We start from the raw sequence: 18,118 nt of genomic DNA, 5'->3' as shown, positions 1-18,118 counted from the left end.
AATATCTAAGGAAGGGATTTTTTTTTTTTTGTAAGGAAGGGATATTTATACTGAAGTCTGTACAAAGATGGACAAATAGTTTCTGTAGTGGCAACATAAATGGAATTAATTTCTCTGAACTTCTGTACAGGATGTAAGATGTAAAAATAAAATTAAAAAAATTTAAAAAAAAACAACTTATAGGCTTTTAGTGGTCCGTTTCTTTTATTAATATAAGTCTTTTTCAGTAAAACATTAAGTTCTTAAGAATAGGTACATATGGTTTTTGTGGGGGTTTTTCTTGGGGGGTTACCATATGTAATTTAAAGCACCCTCTCTAAGAAAATAAAATTATGAAAATAAATGATGTGGAAGGTTAAGTACCAGTGACTTCACGTAAATTCACCACACAGGTGAGAACCAACCAAATCTTACAGTCAATTTCACCCATATGGTATTTTGTAGAGATTACATGGCTATTGAGCACTTGCTGAATCCACTTATTTCAAAAGCAGCACAGGGCACTTTAAGACGAAATTCCAGTCCCATCCAAATGATTCAAATTAAATATTAACTCTTCATCCAGTTATATCATGAACGATAATTTGGATTAAGTATAATGTGAACTCATGTTGATTCTGTTATTTAATAATTGTCATCTAATTATATTTTAGCATCTAAAGGTGTCTATCCAGTAAACTAGGAGAACAAGGGGAAGGTTAAAAGCCAACCATCAACTGAAGGCTGGATGTCCACTAGCCACAGACTAAACACTCTAGTTCCTTTGTGTGTCCACTATTTATGATGAACAGCTGGGGTTCACATGCATCCTTTATTTGGTGTGCTAGACATCTGTGGCCTATTATCAATGGCATAATCCCATACATAGAAAAGGTTACCAATTCCAAAGAAAAGTTGGAGGGGTTTTGATCTGTTGTCTAGTTCCTCTTACTGTCTGCCAAGAACACACGGTCTCTTTTTTGTAAATATGAAATGGGAAAAAGAAAATTCATACAATCTTCTGGTTCTATTTATAAGGGTGAGATATTATATAAGCAAACAAACTACAGGAGAAATGACTCACTAATCCCACAGGTTTAGATGCCAGGCTTAGTATTTTAAGTGCTGTTATGCAAAAAACGACAGGACTTCCTATCCGTGTTGAATGAAGTCCAATTATAGAACCAGGTCCATGTATGATAAAGGACGGGAATTCTGTGAATGTTCCTGAATATAAAATACAAACCACCATTGATCCAAATGATTTCACTTTATATGAATTTCTTAGGCAAAAACCTTGAGAAAAAAAGCAATACTAGTGATAACCTGATCACATTGGTTATTAATTATTAAAGGTCTTTTTTAAGACTGGTAGACTGCATAAACATTTTTAAATGTTTCTTTTAAAGACTTATTTATTTGTGCATACAGTACTGGGGTACAGGTGAGAGGTGCAAGGTTTGGGAGAGGATTCACCAGAGACAGAGTGGGAGGCAGAACAGGCAGATATGTTAAGACACTGCTGAGGGCAGCAGCGGGACAGGTCAGGAGTGGTCTGCCGCACCATGTGGATCATCTCCGGGGTGGGCGGGGATCAAACTCACACTGAAGTGGCTTTAGCTTCTTAGTGCTGTGCTTTAACCCATTGTACCACCAGGAAGGGTCCTAAATGTTTTTATAAGAAATATTAACAAGCCAAGGGATAGAGTAGAAAAAAAATTCCAATAAATCATAAACAAGAAAATAACCCTAAATTTGCTCATATACCAAGCCGTTATTGGATGATCAATAAATCAATGACAATAGTCCAAAATAAAATTCAGGATCTGAGAAGACACTTCACAGAATACACATAAAAAACCCAATGCATATTGTTTTAAATGCCAGCCCTCACTGCAAGAGATAAAATATTTAAAAACTATAAGCTGTTTTTCAATGGATGGATCATGGCAGAGAGTTTTCAGAGTATATATGGAAACACCCAGAATGTTCATGGAAAAGCAAGGGGCCAGAACATGAATGTGCATAGCAGGGCTACTGAAGAACAGTCAAGCAGCACCTTTCAGTTTAACATGTTTATACAATTTGACCCATCAATCATTTTCTAATTTGATCCTTTAGAATTCTCAAAAAAGTACTCAAAAGATATTCCAAGGCACTCTTTGTGACCTTATTAAAAAAAAATCCAAATAAAAAAACCTCTTAAGAACTTAATTGTCCATCCATAGAAAAATCCAATCAATAAATATCATTAACACCACTAAAAAGAATATGGTAAATCTCGATATGTTGAAATAATAAGAAGTCATATTTCTTGAACTTTCAATATGCCAGCAAATATTCTAAGCCCTTTATGTACTGGGTAAAGGGAAATTCTGACTTTTTATTTATAATTTTCTAAATTGTTTGAACTTTTCACTTTATACATGGGTTAATTTTATTTTTTGAAATGTGTTATGATATGCATCTGCCTATTTGATTAATTTTCTACCTCTATGCATTTTTTAAACCTAGTAAGTGTTATTTGGGGAAGAGTAGCACTATGAGGAAATACTGTTTCTTTTTATACTTCAGGATGGCGTAAGGGTTTTTAACATGAGCATATATTATGTTCACAATTTAAAAATCTAGTTCAAAATCAATATTCAATAACTGTGACAAAAACACCCTATCTCATTTCTTTCTTTATGCAAGAAGCCTCAGCATAAGGATTCAGGTGAGAAGCCTCATGTTTCTAAAACAGTGGCTTGGCTGAGAATTTACTTCTTATTATTATCAAACTGATTTAATAATTCCTTAAAAACTAGCCTTAACTATAAATAAAAATAAGATGAGTAAGAATATCATTATCAATGTTTGAAAAATAATGTATACTGCCCAAACGCTATATAAACATGTGACTTATCATGTATCAAGGCTGAGGAGTGAAGATCCCTGAAGTAGCCAATGGGTGGTGAGAATAACAGTCGTCATCATCACCACCATCACCACGATCATCATCATCATCATCATCATTACCACCATCATCATCACTATGATCACCACTACCACCATCATCATTATCACCACCATCATCATCACCACCATCATCATCACCACCATCATAATCATCAACATCATCATCACCACCATGATCATCATCATCATCACCATCACCACCATCATCATCATCATCATCACCATCACTGCGCCACCAGCCAGCTGCTTCTGATGGGCTCACTAAGCCCCCAATTCATACATATGATTACACTGAATTCTCACAACACAATTCCTAGCTAAATGAATTATTTATTGGCATTATATAAATATGGAAAAATATAGAGAAAATATTAGGGTGGCACATAGGCACTGAAATCTATTACAATGGAGTCTTGTCATCCAGTATGTACTCTTGACTCTTACATATTTTTATGAGATATTTTTACCAGAAATAGCCCATAAAGTGGCTTTGGAACAATATTTATGGCATCTGTTCCAAAGATCATCCCTTCAGTACATCTTCCTCATCCATCTCTATCAGCCCACCAACTGCAGGTGATTCAGAGCCTGCACCCTGAAAGCATTCTGATCACCTCTCCACTCTTTCCCCTTCTTACCTGTCCAGTAGCAGCTCCAGCACTTCTTTAGTAGAGGCAAAGCCTCTGTATGTTGACAGGAAGATGCTGATATAGGTGAAGTCATTGTCCCCAAAAGCAGTCAGCAGGTTCTCCACAAGTTTCTCCAAGGTGCCAGCTTTGATGGTCCTGATCTTACAGGTCTCATACTGACTGACTGTGTGTCCTGGAGGCAACTGGTCCCCTTCAACCTGTACAAGAAAGTCATGATCATGAATGGGAGGAAAGAAAGTAAAGTCAGGCCCTCCCTGGTGGTGCAACAGGTTAAGACACAACACTGTAAGCTGGCCGGAGCCGCTTCAGTGAGTGTTCCATCCCAGGCCCTGGAGCTGACCCACATGCAGCAGACCTCTCCTGTCTCGCCTGCTGCTCCCCTCAGCAGTGTGTTCTCCCGTCAGCTGCCTGTTCTGCTCCCCACTCTGTATCTGGTGAATCCTCTCACTGCCCCTGTACCTCTGGCCTGTACCCCAGTTCTGTATGCATAAAGAAATCTTTTTTTTTTTTAAGAAGAACCAAAAATAGTAAAATAGTTAAATTATAGCTGGTCCTGTCTCCCTTGATCTTACTTAATTCCCACAGGCACACAGGCAAGTCTCTCAATTGTAAGTATAAAAAGTTCTGTGTGTGTGTGTGTGTGTTCTCCTCTAGTAGAAATGGTACTTCATAATAGTGCATTTGCTTCACTTATTCTACTATAAAGAACTAGGCTGCTAACATATTTTATCAGGACTGCTTCCTATGACCCCAAGATTGAGTTTAGCAAATGTTATCAATCATTCCTTCTGTGTTAATCCCTGGTAAATTTCCAAACTCATCCTTAAAAGCTTCTGCAGTGGTGCCATGGAGCCAGCTCACACTGGCTTTGAAGAGTTGATAATTCATCCTTTGGATTTGTGTGAGCCAGCTGACATCAAGTTTATAGCTAGAATAATCTGCCATGTGAGAAGCATGATCTCCATGGAAATCTAAGCAGCTCTGACCATGATCCTTCAGCACACAGAAGGCAACATAATTTCTGATTCCATAGCAATGACCATCAGCACAGGTGACTGAAAGTCAGCACAGGTGACTGAAAAGTGGTTATATCTGCAGCACTGGCTGATTTCGGGAAAGTGATGCAGAAGAAGGGGGTGGGGTAAATACAGCCCCCCCCACACACACACACACACCATCATTGGAGACATGCAATGTGCAAAGGAATACATTTGCTGGTGAGAAGTAGCTATCACATGATCACATAAGCCCAACATGTGGCTAACACAGGTAGGAATACTTGCATCTTGGGAAACATAAACCAGAACACTGAAGAGGTGATTAGTGATAAAATCTGTAAGCCTAAAAACTAAATTAAAGAAAAATATGGGTGTGTCTTACACCTTTCAATATGATCTGTGCCTAACCAATTAAACATGGACACAAGTTTCAAAGTTTAGTTTGTCCTATACAAAGGTACAAGAGAAGATGATCTAGTGAAAGGATCTTTTTCTAAAACAAAAATCATTGCAAGTGAGGTGACAAACACTTGTTGGTTTCTCTGAATTGTAAGTTTGAATTGCTTTCTATATAGATTTTCCTAAATTGAAATGCTCAGACCCGTGAAAATGAAAGGAGAGATAAAGAAGACAGAACTGAATCTTGAAATGAGAAAATTATGTTTAAATGGTGCCATATTTACTTTTCTTCACCTGGCCTGTCAGAAGTTCAACCACTGGAAGGAAATTAACAGCGAAGATTGCTGTCAGCAAGACCACCATGGGGGCAGCTGCTTTACAGGGGGCTGGAATGGCTTAATGTCACCATGTCTAACCGCTAATTGGAATTATTGTTAAGACTACAGCTTATGTGGTAGGTGACTTTATTTCTATACACAATCAATTTTCAAAAGATATGTTGGGTTTCCTAAGAAGAGGGATCTATTTCCAGCAAAATACCAAATCTTTCTTTAATCCCGATGACTTAAATTGAGGTCAAGTAATTGTTCCTTATCATTGTATATGTAGTTCTAGAACAGTCTCCATACATCTCTGCAGCTTCAATTAACTTCGGTCAGAAACAACAAATGAAAAAGACCCATGGGTTCAAAATCTAATTACATTTTAAATTACCCGGTATAGTGTTGCCCTGAGTGTAAGCTGTATAAACTGCTAGTTCCTGTGGTCAAGTTTGGGAACTACAGAGTTCAACAAAGAAAGACACATTTCTTTCCTGTAGAATGTCTTACTCTTTAATATCCTAACATATGTTATGAAACTCCAAAAGAAAGATATACTATAGGACATTTCAAAATGGATTTTCCCTTATTCTGAGAGTCTCTTGCAGAATATGAGAAGGAACTATCATGGAAAACGTTAGCTTAGTAAGTAACTGTGGCACATTGAAAACTTGACTCACATTAGCACTGTCACTTCAAAAAAAACAAATCAAGATATGATAAAATATGGTGACATTTAGCTCCAAATATTGGCATTCCCTTTATCTCTCTTAACACCAAAATTTAGGGCTATTGTGTATGTTTTAAGGTGTCATTTCAAATGACCTGGTCAAAACAGTTATCAACCTGATATTAAAAAGTAGTAGTTATAGGCCCTCCCTGGTGGCGCAGCGGGTTAAAGCACAGCACTGAGAATCTGAAGCCACTTCTGTATGAGTTCGATTCCCGCCTGCCGCCTGCCCCGGAGGAGACCACATGGCGAGCCAGACCTCTCCTGACCCGCCCGCTGCTCCTCTCAGCAGTGTACTTCATCGATCTGCCTGTTCTGCTCCCCACTCTGTCTCTGGTGAAGCCTCTCACCGCCCCTGAGCCTCTGGCCTGTACCCCAGTTCTGTATGAATAAATAAATAAATCTTTAAAAAAAAAAAAAAGTAGTAGTTATAATATATACATCAATTTCAAAAAGGGTGGCTTCTAAGCCTTTAGGGATATTCAGGCTCCAATTCGAAATCAAGCTTCCTCACTTCTGACAGTAGCAGCATTTCCTTAGCAACTCTGTAATTTGATGATTCTTATTTTACTTGCAATGCAAATTCCGCTTTAAGACGAAATCTTTTCTTACAGAAAGTTATAACTACTTAAAGGACTAATTTTCCCCCAAGCATTTATGCAGCCACAAATTCAAACCCAGAGAAAATGCTTGTCACAGGCCCTGATAAAGTGGGTCCCTTTTCCTGCCAGAAGGCAGAGTTGGCAGGAAGTTGAACCTCTCCCTTGGGGATGGAATCGTGTTGCTCATTAACCCAGTCGCTTCCTGTCAGTCTTCCTCTTAGTCCGAAACAGAAAATCTCAGTTTGCCTGCCTGATCCCTGTAAGCCTCTTTGACAGTTTTTTTCCCTCAGTTATTTGCATCTGCACATTAGGAAGAATCATATTTGAGCTAACAGTGGGATAATAAAATACTTTGAATAGATGGATTTAAAAATCATTCTCTAAGAAAGAAAAACACTGGATGGTTTCGCTCATAGCAGGAGTATAATGGACCAGGCGAGAAAATAACAAAAATAATGAACAACCATATACCAGAGACATTTTGCAGGGGTGGAGTGGGGAATGGGATCAGAAACGGGGGGGGGGGGGGGGAATGCATGGGATTTTGGTGATGGCACACGGATGACTTGGTGATGGGAAACCCGCGGGGATTACAATTGAGGTGGAAAAAAAATGTACAAATGATGTAAAAATAAACTGTTATAAAAAAAATCATTCTCTAAGTGCAATGAATGAGCAGTGATCATAACACCACAAAGGGAAGGACAGAGGCCGCCCTAGTGACTAAAATCATTTCCATATGTTGGCTGTGCAAGTTAGGGTACCCAGCACTTGTGTTATGGTTGTTTTCTGCATCTTGGCCACGCTCCCTAATATCTACTTGTCATAGAAGGGAGACCAGGCATCTGCAGATAAGTTCTAATTCACCATCACTCAAAGAGAGTACACTTTGATGAAGCATTATTTTTTTTAAAGATTTATTTATTTATGCATACAGAACTAGGGTATAAGCCAGAGGTGCAGAGGGTAAGAGGATTCACCACATACTCAGTGGGGAGCTGAACAGGCAGACAGACTGAAATACACTCTGAGGGGAGCAGCGGGCAGGTCAGAAAAGGTCTGCCTTGCCATGTGGGTCACCTCCCTGGCCAGGGATTGAACCTGTGCTGCAGTGGCTGCGTTAGCTTTATAGCACTGTGCTTTAAACTACTGTGCCAACAGGGAGGGCCCGAAGCAAACATTCTTTTAAAAAACCTGGTTAGTGACTATAGCTAAACTGAAAAAAAAAGTTCTACAAAAGTGAAAGACACACACACACACACACAAAGACAGGCATGTCTCCTGACCATATCAGAGCATCTAAAATTTCAGTTTCATGTTTGTAGCAAAATATTCAACAGCTATATAATCTCTTTTTAAGAGATTATAGGGTATGTTTGGTTTGCAATATTTCTAAATTCTAATTTGGAAGAAAAGTAATAGATGGAAGGGGGCGGGGAGAGACTAGGCAGACACGTGTTTAATAACCCAGACTCAGAGCAAGACATGAGGGCTGGGCCTGCCCTCTGGGTTAGCACGCTAACAGGAAACAGCTCAATCTGGATTGAATCAGAGGCCATCGCTTTATTGACAAGACCATGATACTGAGGCCACAAAAATGTTTCATGATTGTTCTTTTGGCCAATCTTTCTGCCATTAGAATTCAGTTTTCTGTAAAAGGACATGTCTGACTCCTGTGGGGTAAATATTTAAACTCTACCCAAGTGCCCCAGCCTCAGAATTTCCATAATTATCAGTTTGGCGGTTGAGGGGAAAAGAGAAAGAGAATTTGAGATCAAATATCTCAATTCTACTTTCAGTCATGGAGAAAAATATCCTTTTGCCTTCTAAAGTATACACTTAACATCTTGGGAGTTTCTAATAAAAAAAAATTCTTCAATCAAAATAATACTTCAGTCATCTGATATTTTGAACAGGGAATGTGCTAAATAAACAGCATCATTAGATTGGTGACAGTACAAAGTCCTTCTCTAAGTCACCCTCAGTCTCTGGGTACAGCAGTTCTCAAACATCCTGGCCAGAGCTGGAAAGCAAATCCTGAATACTCTTCCAGCCTGAATCCCAAAGAAAAGCTGACACCCATACCCAAGGTTGATACTCCTATGTTCATCCAAAAATATGCAGGATAAATTTTATACTCCCCTTTCAAATGCCCACAACAACCAGCCAGCAGCCACAAGAAACCAGCAGAATCTAGGACATGCCATGAGATAATCAGAAATAAGCTCTTGTCACCTATGGACAAGCTTCCTCACCTCTGACAGTAGGTCCACATGATTAAATGTAAGGTTAAATGTCCTTGCCAAGCAAAGAAAAGCATGTTTGGCATGGCAAGTAACAGAGCAAAATGGCAAGGCATCTATGAAAAGTGAGCTATTTACACACAGGACATTGAGAAAGGTAAGCAAAGTCTATACAAAAACACCAGGACGGTATTAAAAATATGCAACAACAAATGCTGGCAAGCATGTAGAGAAAAAGAAAGCCTCTCATATTGCTGGTGGGAATGCAAACTGGCCCAAACACTATGGAAAACTGTGTGGAGATTTCTCAAACTACTAAAAGTGGAGCTACAATATGATCCAGCAATTCCACTCATAGGATCTACTCACAAGATACAAACACATTAATTCAAAAGGAAACCTGCACTCCTATATATACTGCAGCACTATTTACAATAGCTAAGAGATGGAAACAACCTAACAGCCCCAAAACAGATGACTGGATCAAGGAGATATAATATATATACACAATGGAATACAGTGATTAAAAAAGATAATCAGTGATTAAAAAAGATAAACTCATGCCATTTGTGGCAACATGGATAGGGCTGGAAGGGATTATGCCCAGTAAAATAAGTCAGAAGGAAAAAGAAAAATATTGGATGGTTTCACTCATAGGAGGAATATAGAGACACCAGACAAAGGTTCAAAAAAAAAAAGACAAAACTTGCAAGCAAACTATAGCTCTGAGGCATCCAGCAGGGGAGGAGGAAAAAGGAGGGTCGGGGCAGGGGAGAAAAGGGCATAAGGGATTGTGGTGATGGTTCACTGGTGATGTGGCAGTAGGAGATTTATGGGAACTATCCCTGAGGGAAGAAATCTAACATTGTATATAAAAAAATTAATAACAATGAAGAAAATACAAAAATTTAATTTAAAGTAATGTTAGGGCAATGATGTCAAACTCAGTGTGAGCCTCTGAAGGTTGTGAATTTCTGGGTAGGAAATTGTTTTTTGTTTTTTTGTTTTTTTTGCACGGTTAAGGTTGCCAGGATGCTCATAAATTTTACTTTTAGATAAGTAACCAAAAACTGAAATGTACAGGCATAAGTATGCTCAACATAGCGATAGTTAGGACCTACTCATACTAAAACATGATCTACTATGTTATTTATCTGAATTTCAAATTCAGTGTTGCAACCTGTCCTTTCAAGTCTGGCAAGCCTATAAAAATGCACAGAATGCATCCCTCTTTTACTTATTCATCTACTTATTGAGCCACATATGTATTAAACAATAGGACAGACACCACAGTGCAAGGCTGCCCAGGTATAAAAGCAGAGCTAACAGTTCTGACACCCAGGATGTTCTGAAAGGTGGTGCAAACAGAAACAAAGAAAGCAAAGTAACACAGTGTAAATGAAATGGCGGAGAGATAGGCAGATAGGCGGTCCCTCCCACTTGAGAGGGATCCAGCACACAGGCAGTTGCAAAAATGGCTTCCTGTGTCAGTGATGCATGGACTGGGTTTTAAATTCTGAGTGAGCGTTAACAGTGTTCAGTAGGCACACAAGACAAAGAGGTCAATACCAAACAAAGCATTAAGAAGAAAGTAGGTGGGGTGGGCAGGGAAAGGCGTGGTGGCAGGAGCAATAGGATAAAGAGAATGAGGACTTGGCTAGAAAGAAAAGGGAATACCTGGTTGTGAGGACTTGGGTAGAATCCTACTGAGTTGAGACTATCTATTTCCTATCAGGTTAAGGATGATCAGAGAAGTCACAATGTGGAAGATGGACTTGATGGGAGAATTTAGAGTTGAGAAAGTCAGTAGGAAAGTTGTTGAGATGAGCAAATGGAAGAGCCTAACCTAGTGCAGTGATATTAGGGACAGAAAGGGGGCTACATGGAAGAACATATGCAGGAAGTTGATAGGAGCTATCATCTAATTAGTGACTAATTAGATGTAGAGGCTGAAGATGAAGGAAAATAAAGAATCAGATATCTGTACCTGCAGTCTAATGTAGATGACTGGATAGACAGTGGTGACACCCCAAAATGAAAAAGAATTGAGGGGGTTGTTTATTGCTGCTTTTTTACAATAGGAAAGACATGGAATGAACCCAAATGCCCAAAAGCAGATGACTGAATTAAAAAGATAAGGTACATATACACAATGGAATATTACTCAGCAACCAAAAAAGATAAACTCATGCCTTTTACAGCAACATGGATGGAGCTGAAAGGGAGAATACTTAGTGAAATAAGTCAGAAAGAAAAAGAAAAATACCGGATGGTTTCACTCAGAGCAGAAGCATAAAGGGACAGGGTGGGGTGGGGGTGGAATAATGAACAATTATATACCAGAGACATTTTATGGGGGTGGAGTGGGGAATGGGATCAAAAATGGGTGGGGGGAGGGAAGTATATGGGATTATGGTGATGGCACATGGGTGAATTGGTAATGGGAAGTCCACGGGGATTGCAGCTGAGATGGAAAAAGCCACAAAATGATGTAAAAATAAACTATTATTAAAAATAAAAAGAAAGAATTAAGGGGGATAGTAAGATTGATGTGATGCACAGATACTGAATTCCACTTTACAAATGCAGAACTGGTAGTAACTTTGGACTTCCAATGGTACACTGCACAAGCCGGGGAGAGTGGAGAGGGGTCTATTATGAAAACACGTGAACAAGGCATCAGTTAAAAATAGCTTCACTTTTCCAGGCAGAGAGCATGGGCAGGAAGGGGAGAGGTCTGAGAATGACATCTGGAAGAATACCAAAATCAAGGTTCCATGAGTAAAGACACCAAATGCTAGAAGAAGCATTTGCAAATGTAGCAAATATATCATTGGATCTGTGGCAACATTTCTGGGCAGAGAACCTAGAAGAAATGTTTACTGCCAGATTCTTATATATAATTATGCAAGTGGTCAGGGGCTAGTCTTGGTATCGAAATCAGCTTACACTAGTGGCAAGAACCAACCATACACACTCCTTCTCGCTTCTGTTTTCAGTGATATCAATGTTGATATAATGAACTCAGCCAGAGTGGGAATATTTGTAACACAGAAACCAGCTAATATATTGGCTACAAATCAAGATTTTTATTCGGGAGAATTGATTTGTCACTGGACTAGTAGCTCTCAGTATATGTCTGTGGGAAACTCATGACAGAGCTTCCTACTGGTTGAACATTTTTCCCTACTATGGTTAAGACATTTGAATTGTTGCTATGTTCTTTGCCCTCACAGAAAATAAAAATTGTACTTCTGAACTAGGGAAAAAAGTAGATAAGTGCAGCAATGTGCACAAGAAGAAGGATGTGCATGAGAGTACCCTAAAGAATGACAAGATTCTCCAAGAGTTGACTCTGCTTGAGGCCATGGGCTAGATTTTAGTCAGGTTTCTCTGATGAGTACCTTTCATCCTCAGGAAAATGTGAAGGGAGTTGTAATAATAAACAACAGCCAGTGTTTTATCACACAGAAAACCCAGCCGCCTCCACCATCCTGTCTCAGCAGGGTTTCCTAGATCCAGGAAGTCTCCTATGGAAAACAGGAAGTTGTGTTTTCCATCTCCTAAAAAATACTCCTAGCTGCAAATCTGCTTAGTCCCAAATTAATCTATACCAGATTCGATCCTCTCAGTCACAGATCTTATTTCTGACATGCTGGTCCTCCTTGAAAGATTCCCACGTTTTTAAGGGGACAAACTCCAAAACTAAGTATTTTTAGAAAGTTTGTTGACTATATTTTTCAAATACAAGTATTTCACTTGTATATCATACCTTTAACTTTCTAACTGAAATTCAAAATGCTGAAGATTAAGCTATTGTGAATTAATCTGAGTTCCATTTTCATCTCTGAGGCCAGTTCACCATGGAATCTAAGACAATAACTTACAGTTGCAATGTTTTGGTCACCTACTTTATAAAATGAAGAAAACACATGTTATTCTGAGAATTTTAATGATTTCAAGTTGCATGGTGGGAGGGAGGTTTGAAATGAAATAGTGACTGCTGCATTTGCCAAAACACATCACAAATCGTCACATACAGTTTAGTACGCACAGTGAACTTGCATAACTTCACAACTCTCCCTTTGCACTCTAGTCAAGAGCCTTGGCTGTCTGAAGACATCATATCCTGAGGTCACAAGTTAACAGGTGCCCTAGCTTTCTGGAATTCATTTTTTTTTCAGCAGCCCAGCCAACCTCTGTCTGAAAATGTCCAACCTAATAGTCTCTGTGAATGTAGTCTGCTATGAATGGAAAACCTTCCTTGAGCCCAGCAACTTTCCCAATCTGCCATAAATCCCACAGACAGTTCCATTACACTTTATCTCCTTGTGAGACTTAAAAATGTGTTCCTTCACCAGCCCTTGGGGGAGATGCAGGGATGGCCACTGCCTGCTGTTTCCAAACTTAATTAGTTTGACTCTTACTCTGCATACCACATTCAAAAAAAATCTCTTATCCTTCCCACTTTCCCAAGGGATTGGTTCAGTTTTAAACAAACACTTAGTTCTCACTACTATTATCACCTATTATCATAATGATTAAGCACAAAAATCAAAGCCCCATTATCAAAATGCTAGTAAAGCCATTACTAGTTAGATTTGAGAATTCAAGTAAGGGCTCTCCAGTTTGTCCCTTCCCCCTGCTCCATGACATCTTTAAAGTTTATGCAGACTTATAAATTCACCTATAAATTTTGACTTTACAGTTCCCAGAAAGCTCTGGAAATAGAGATAGTTCTGGGCAAAGAGGCTTACCAGTACTGCTGCACTTGGCACAGATAATATTCCTATCATGAGCTTATAGAATTGGTACCTGCTAAACAAGCAGGGATCTTTTTAGTATTATCAGGTGATCAAGTTGGGAATGAGGTGTGAACAACAATTTACTCATCTTGAGTACATTTCTCTGAATAATACATTGAAGCAAATGGCTTTTTGTTTTCTTAATAATGGTTCTTCATAAACTGTAAATTAATTCTAAGAAAACCATCTTTAGGCCCTAAATGAAAGGGAAGAGAACAGAGGACTAACAGATTTTCACTGTGAACTTAAGGGTTCAACCCTCTGGTATAGGAGTTATTTTCACTTTTTTTGAGAAAATTTAGGTCTTAACGAAGGGAAGGCCCTCATCCAAAGCTACCCAACCAATCAGAAAGAATGACAGTATTTCAAGCCAACCCTGTCTTTCTACGACAGCATGTTACCTTAAAGCACAAAAGCACTGGATACTCGGTGTCTGTATTTATACACCCAAGACTATCAGAACCAGGAGACTAAAATCTATATAATCCAACCCATTGCTGCAAGAAAGAGATCAAATTAGGTAATAGATCTGAAAGCATGTTAAAATAGTTATACTAGCTGTTCGGTATTCCACAGATAAAAGAAAATATTGTATGCAATACTAAAAGCCTTCTCTTTTCACTTTCCCTGCTCTAATACTTTCACCACAAATTAGGTCTTTGGTCTCATCTCTCTTACCACCTAAGAAATCTTTAACACCTAGGTGAAATCTTTAATACCTAAGTGTGAAAAATACTACAAACTACATCTGTGGAGGAAACAAATAGTTCCTTTATTATTATAGTTTCCAGCAATGAGTAAGCCTAAGAAAGTGGAGGGACTTCATCCAAAAAAGCCAGAACAATGTCAGCACCTGTATGAAGAATAACAGGATAGAACAGTATAGGGACCAACAGGTAACACTCATGCTCTGCTCTGACACCCACATTATTAATTCCTACCTGATAGTTTTATAAGTCTACTCTCTAGTCAAGAGACAACTGGTCCGGTTTTTAGAAAGAGAAAACAATGCAGAACAATAATATGATAATAGCCAAACAAGCAGATTAGTAAAGGCTGACATTTAAAGCAAATAAGAAAGAAAGTAGAAAGTAAAAAGGACTGATAGCAGGCAAAAATGTAACTCCAGTTTCTGCAAATGAAAAAAAAAAGTACTTGAAAAAGCAATCACTTTGCTCACTAGATTTTAACATGTCAAAAGTGTAGGTAAAAAATATCAGCATGTCAGTTTTAAAGAAAATATTTTTCCTCCTAGTAATATGTTCATCATTCCCAGGGCTCATGACCCACTCTTGATGTCAGTCAGTAAAAACAGCATTAAAAGAGCTTCCATTGTGCAAAGAACCCAAATGAGGTGCTAAGGGAACCCACAAAGGAAATGTAATTTCTAACAGTAGAAATTACAACATGAATCTGAATTTTTCATTTGATGGTATGGAAGGAAAGGGATATATAGAAATATATAGATATACCTAGAGCTACATATGTATATCTATGTGTATAGTCCAGTATTAGTATATACTTAACAAAATAAATAAATGTCAGGTAAATAAATGGGGACTTTAAAGGGAGAATTTCAGAACACATGGGAATAAGCACTTCCTGCAACCCTGAGATTCTACCATAAGGTAGGTAGAAAGGCAGGGCGAAAATGATAGGGAAGTGGATTCTATTTCTAGTTCCAATTCAATCCATCACCAAATTCTTATTAGTTTCTGTTAAGTATCTCAGCGGTGGCTAGAAAAACTTTTTAATTTGATTGTTTCTGGTTAGTTCCCAAATACACATGAGTGAATTCATTCATTCAACAAAGATTTGTTGAGCACCTACTATGTGGCAGCTGGGAGCCAGAGATGCCAAAAATAACCAGGTAGACCAGATGTTGACTCATCTAAAAATGGAGAAAGCAGACTTAGAAGCATCACAGACTGAGTATCACTGACATAGGCTGCTCTCAAGGGGTCTAGCCTCAAGTTAAGAGTCTTCAAGGTCCAGAGAGCAGTTTGCTGCCCTGCTGGAAATACCAGAGAAAGATATGTCTCATTTCATTATGGCATGTAAATTCATAAGTGCCACAAACACAAAAAGAGCAACTCTTTCTATTAATGATGCCTAACCGCAAATAGTTAATTACAGTGGGATCACTGATCAAACTGACACAAATCCTCAGCCATGACTGTCCTGTGACCTGGCCAGCTGTGCTCTGGTACAAGATCAACACACCATTCATGCACAGGTCAAATCAGTCTTATTCAAATCAGTCTTATTTTAACCAAAGGTACTACTCCACTCACAAACAAACCTGAGAATAATTTCAGGAAAGGTTCTTAAGCAGTAGTTATGATAGGATAAGTTTCTGAATAAAGATATTTTCAGACTTTTTTTTTTGGAAAATGTCACTAACTTCAATGTACGTTCCGGGATTTATTTGTCTGTTTCCTTAAATATACTAATGGTTTCAAGAAAATCAGCAATGGTGATTCACCGACTCCTCGGCCCCTATTCCAGAGATGCTGAGCAGTGTACTGAGAAAAAAAGCCAAGGATCTGCATTTTTACTGGCATCCCAGTAGATTCTTAGTGCAGAAGACCCACTAGTTATCCTTTGAGAAATACTATGTTTAACAAAGTGAAAACAAAGGTGAGTAATGTTTATTGATGGGATAAAGGAGAAGTTGGTTTACCAATAAAAGTTTACATAAAGCCACGTGACTCCCTTAGTCTTAGTTTACACACCAGTAAACTGGGAATAATATTACCTTTACCTTCCTTAATTCACCTGGATGTTGTGAGGATGATACAAAAATATGTGGGCTAGGCTTTGAACTGCTTGACATAAAAGAACTATGTAATAAGCTAAGGTATTATTAACACTCGTGCCAGTGACCTGGGATACTTTCCAGCAAATTATGTGATCTTTCTTCTGTGTTTAGCCTATGGAAACCAATGAGTCTTGTACAAGAAGGAAAAGTATCAAGACTGGTCTACAGAGTTTACTTCTACGCTCTGCCACCTTATTGTCAAAACTACAGAAACACTTCAGCACTCAATCCCTGTGGCACTGCTATAGAATCAGTACCACCAATTTCTTTCTGGAACTCTACCAATTTCACTAATGAGCATCACTTTCGAAAGAATAATAGTAAGTCTCAGTAATTTGTATGTACCCCATAATAACCTTATAAAGAAGATAAACTTATGTTCTCTGTTTCACAGATGTTTTATGGAAAACTGAGCTCAGAGAAGCTAAATAACTTGCCCCAAGTCTTAGAGTTAGAAGGTGACCAAAGCCAGGATTCTAGTCCAAGCAGTCTGGATTCAATATTCACAGAAATCTCTTCTCAGCCTCAAGGCTCTTCTGCGATGCTACAGACTCATCACCAGCTCCTCACCCTACACTTAGAGTCAGTATAGAGACATCTCTTTTTTTTCTCAAAGATTTATTTATTTATGCACACAGAACTGGGGTACTGGCCAGAGGTGCAGGGCAGTCAGAGAATTCACCAGAGATGGAGTGGGGAGCAGAACAGGCCAACTGACAAAATATACTGCTGAGGGGAGCAGGGGCTCATCAGGAGAGGTTTGCCACACCATGTGGATCACCTCCAGGGCTGGGATCGAACTCATACTGAAGTGGCGTTAGCTTCTTAGTGCTGTGCTTTAACCTGCTGCACCACCAGGGAGAGCTCATATAGAGACATTTCTAACCTCAAGTCTCTTTTCTTCAATATTCTCTTCTTGGAAATCCCACACAATTATCCCCATGGTTTTATATGGCTAATATCATATTAATTCCCAAATATCTATCTCTAGTTCTTATTTTTCTTCTCAATGTTAGACCTGACTTTCCAATGAAATCTATAAATGCAGGGCCCTCCTGGTGGTGCAGCAGGCTAAGCGCAGCACTGCAAACAAGCTGCAGCCACTTCAGCATGAGTTCGGCCAGGAGGTGACCACATGGCTCAGTAGACCTCTCCTGACCTGCCCGCTGCTTCCCTCAGCAGTGTAGTTCCTCAATCTGCCTGTTCTGCTCCCTACTCTGTCTTTGGTGAGTCCTCTCAACCCCTGCACCTCTGGCCTATATCTCAGTTCTATATGAATAAATAAATAAATCTTTTTAAAAAATCTATAAAGGCAAAAACTGATCATGTATTTATATCTACAGAAATGAGTCCATAGCCACATCAGTAAATGCTCCATGAATATTAAATGACTATAAATATAAATTTAGAATTGTACTCATAAAAACGAGTTTTTGAAACTAACGATACTATGCTTCCTAATTGCTTTTTGATTCTTTCAAATTCAATCAAAAATATATGTACATATATACAAGTCTGTACCTCCAGAAATAAAAGCATGCAATGCTTGATCATCACCTTATAGCTGGACAGTTAGTGCAAATTAATACATCCTTCTAAATTGTTCTTATGAA

The 18,118-nt window shown here is 38.7% G+C and overlaps 1 protein-coding gene across 4 annotated transcripts in view; it reads right to left on the bottom strand.

Moving 5' to 3' along the window:
- RGL1 (ral guanine nucleotide dissociation stimulator-like 1) overlaps positions 1-18,118 on the bottom strand; it is a 255,146-nt gene that overhangs the window by 80,919 nt on the left and 156,109 nt on the right. For all 4 annotated transcript variants that reach the window (XM_012729126.1, XM_004688562.2, XM_004688560.2 and 1 more), the window contains one exon: positions 3,576-3,784. In XM_012729126.1, coding sequence (XP_012584580.1) covers positions 3,576-3,784 — 209 coding nt within the window. The remainder of the gene's footprint in view (positions 1-3,575; positions 3,785-18,118) is intronic.

Source organism: Condylura cristata, unplaced genomic scaffold, assembly GCF_000260355.1.
Source record: "Condylura cristata isolate star-nosed mole 26May11 unplaced genomic scaffold, ConCri1.0 scaffold00024, whole genome shotgun sequence".
Lineage (NCBI taxonomy): Eukaryota > Metazoa > Chordata > Mammalia > Eulipotyphla > Talpidae > Condylura > Condylura cristata.
The sequence above is the reverse complement of the archived record's forward strand: the minus strand, read 5'-3'. Positions and strand labels throughout refer to the sequence as shown.